The sequence below is a fragment of the Eptatretus burgeri genome, chromosome 4, assembly GCF_056783735.1.
Source record: "Eptatretus burgeri isolate ZD-2024b chromosome 4, Ebu_testis_v1, whole genome shotgun sequence".
Taxonomy (NCBI): Eukaryota; Metazoa; Chordata; class Myxini; order Myxiniformes; family Myxinidae; genus Eptatretus; species Eptatretus burgeri.
The window spans coordinates 82,064,417-82,066,916 of record NC_140964.1 but is presented as its reverse complement, the minus strand read 5'-3'; the positions used below and the strand labels follow the sequence as shown (position 1 = coordinate 82,066,916).

Genomic DNA, 2,500 nt, shown 5'->3' with positions numbered 1-2,500 from the left:
GGCAAAAAGACGTGAACTCTTGTACTATGATGAGCTGCTGCCTGATTATCACAGAATATTCCTGCTGGTTGACTCTCAGGAAGAAAGCTTACAACATGGAAACTATGTTACGGGCTTTTGCGGAGTGATTGGAAGCAACGGTGACCTTGCGGGGTCTTTGGGGACAAGAGTTGACACAGGAAAAATTATCATTTTGTGAAAGTACAAATTATCATTCTTGCATGCCAGGAGCATGATTTATCAAATCCCAAGACCACCAGTGCAGTTTGTTTGCGACGTTCTCTAGTTTTGCGATACAGTGGACCAATCTTTTCATGTATTTTATCTGTCCCCTGCACCACACACAGCCATTGACAAGGACGAGGCTAAGCCTGTCCTGGCACCGGAGAAAGTTGATCGCCATCTTGTAACGACAACCGCATGGTGACAAGTGACTTCCTTATGTTTTCCTTGACCCTACACTACCCTCTTTCCCTTCCCCCAATTCCTCTGTTTCCCTTCCACACTTGAAGTATCTGCCCTGCCATCCTTACCCTCTGATACTGTCCCTTAGTCTCCTCTGTCATGACCTGTCTTGCTGGGTTTTTTTTTTCCTTACACTCCCCTACCATGATTACTGAGTCTGCCTTTGGCATTTCTCTGCTTCCACTCCATCAATCTTTGGACACAGAAAAGGTGTGACCATCTGCACTCACATTCAGTCTCAGTAGGAAACTCACGTGTATAAAGCTTGACGACAACGATGACGATGACAAGCTTGTATAAAGCTCCCATGATAAATTCTCCATGATTTTTTAAAATATTTTTTTAAACTTTGTTTAATCTACATAACCTTTTTTCTTTCTCTTTTTCACGTAACAAATTCGTAACATGAGCTGCTTATTTGAAATTGAGCACCTACTTTGACCTCCTTTTTGGTGTTGAGCCGGTTCCACTGAAATTATGAAAAGGTTGATAATGGGATATGACCAAAATTTCTCATATGATTTTTCGGTGTGTTCAATGGATGTTAACTGTCATATAATCATGGTCTTTTGGTTCCACGGTGAGAACACTCGTTCATTACCAGTTAAATGCAGGGCCGGTTGAATGTTGTGCAGGTTGGAAGTCGACGTGTGGTCCACCCTGGCGGCGCTATGCAATGTGTTGGCGGGGGTTGGTGCTGCCGTCGGTGATGCCCCACGTCTTGAGGCGAAGCCTGGTGCTGGTCTAACGCTGCTCATCCTGCAGGAGGAGCGAGACCTGGCAGGGTTTGTGCCTTTGCTCTCTGCTCCCCAAGATGCATGCTATGTCCCAGAAGGCACTGATAAGGTAACTTTTACTGATCAGGTTGTTTTGTTCTGTTGTTGGTTTTGTTTAGACGTTATTGTTCTGATGCTCGGTTGTCCAGCAGGTGGGTCAAGTCGAGGTGTGTGAAGAAGTGTTAATTGCACATCCATTAATTCCCGTGAAGTGTTTATATTGAGTGATCGTGCATGAACGTGGATTGTAAATAATGTATGCGCAGGATTTTGAAAATGGAAAATTATTACAAGCATTACTTACGAGCATTACTTCTTTGTGCACCTTGTAAGCATCGTAGGTTCTAAAATGAAAACTTTTCTACCTTGTGCTTTTTGCAATCCCAGATGACAGCCTGAAGGTATTGCATTTTCTGTTTTTGAAAATGTCGGTTTTGCATGTGTGAGATTGGTCAATGCCGTAATGTTTCGCCCCTCCTCGAGCTGAATTTGCAAGTTGCGTCCTCTTGCGTGTCTTTATACTTCATGCTAATTCTTACTTCCCCCTTGTTCTCCATCAGTTAAGGTCAGGAAATTGTTGCAGCCAACAAATGTCTGTAGCCCTTTGACTGCTCCGTTAAGGTATCAACAACCACCTGAGCGCCTTTGGCGGTGGTGTTTCAGAATGATATACAGTATGGTACAGTGGTCTTGCATGTATTTTGAGTGTAAAGCACTACTTTTACCTCATTGGTCCTTATGAAGGCTCAGGCAATTCCACCCCATTAAAGCATTTCTCAAATTGTTACATCTCCAGCATCTTGCCGATTGAAAGCGAAGCAAGAAACCTCACAAGGTCGCCAGCTTTTCGGCTTCTTGTCTTAAATGCATAAAAGGGGAATGTCAAGTCATGATCATTATTATTATTATTATTATTATTATTATTATTATTATTGTTATTATTATTATTTTTACGTGAAAAGTCAATGCCATGCTCTATTGAAGATGCACATTTGGCTCCCAAAGGTCATGCTGATAATCCCCTATTCGTGAAAATTGATGTACTTGGTCATTTGCTCAATAATGCTGTCAATTGCTGCTCCATTTAGTTTCTATACATTCAAAAACTCATTCCTCAAACGAAATGCTGCCTTTCTCATCCATTAGTTATCCTTTGAATCAACAACCTCTTAGAATGGACTTTCATTTTGGGATCGAGTTTGTTGTGATGATCAAACATTCCATGAATTTTTCCGAAGAAAGCTCCCCCAGCAGTCTGA

General features: G+C 42.0%; 2 protein-coding genes across 5 annotated transcripts in view; one reads left to right on the top strand and one right to left on the bottom strand.

The window, feature by feature from the left end:
- LOC147028528 (uncharacterized) overlaps nt 1–774 on the bottom strand; it is a 19,069-nt gene extending 18,295 nt beyond the window's left edge. The window contains exon 1 of the mRNA XM_085880260.1: nt 696–774. Within this exon, the coding sequence (XP_085736386.1) occupies nt 696–774 (79 nt within the window). The remainder of the gene's footprint in view (nt 1–695) is intronic.
- The window catches only part of SMG6 (SMG6 nonsense mediated mRNA decay factor), a 248,513-nt gene that overhangs the window by 148,725 nt on the left and 97,288 nt on the right, over nt 1–2,500 (top strand). For all 4 annotated transcript variants that reach the window (XM_085879008.1, XM_085879010.1, XM_085879007.1 and 1 more), the window contains one exon: nt 1,101–1,311. In XM_085879008.1, the coding sequence (XP_085735134.1) occupies nt 1,101–1,311 (211 nt within the window). The remainder of the gene's footprint in view (nt 1–1,100; nt 1,312–2,500) is intronic.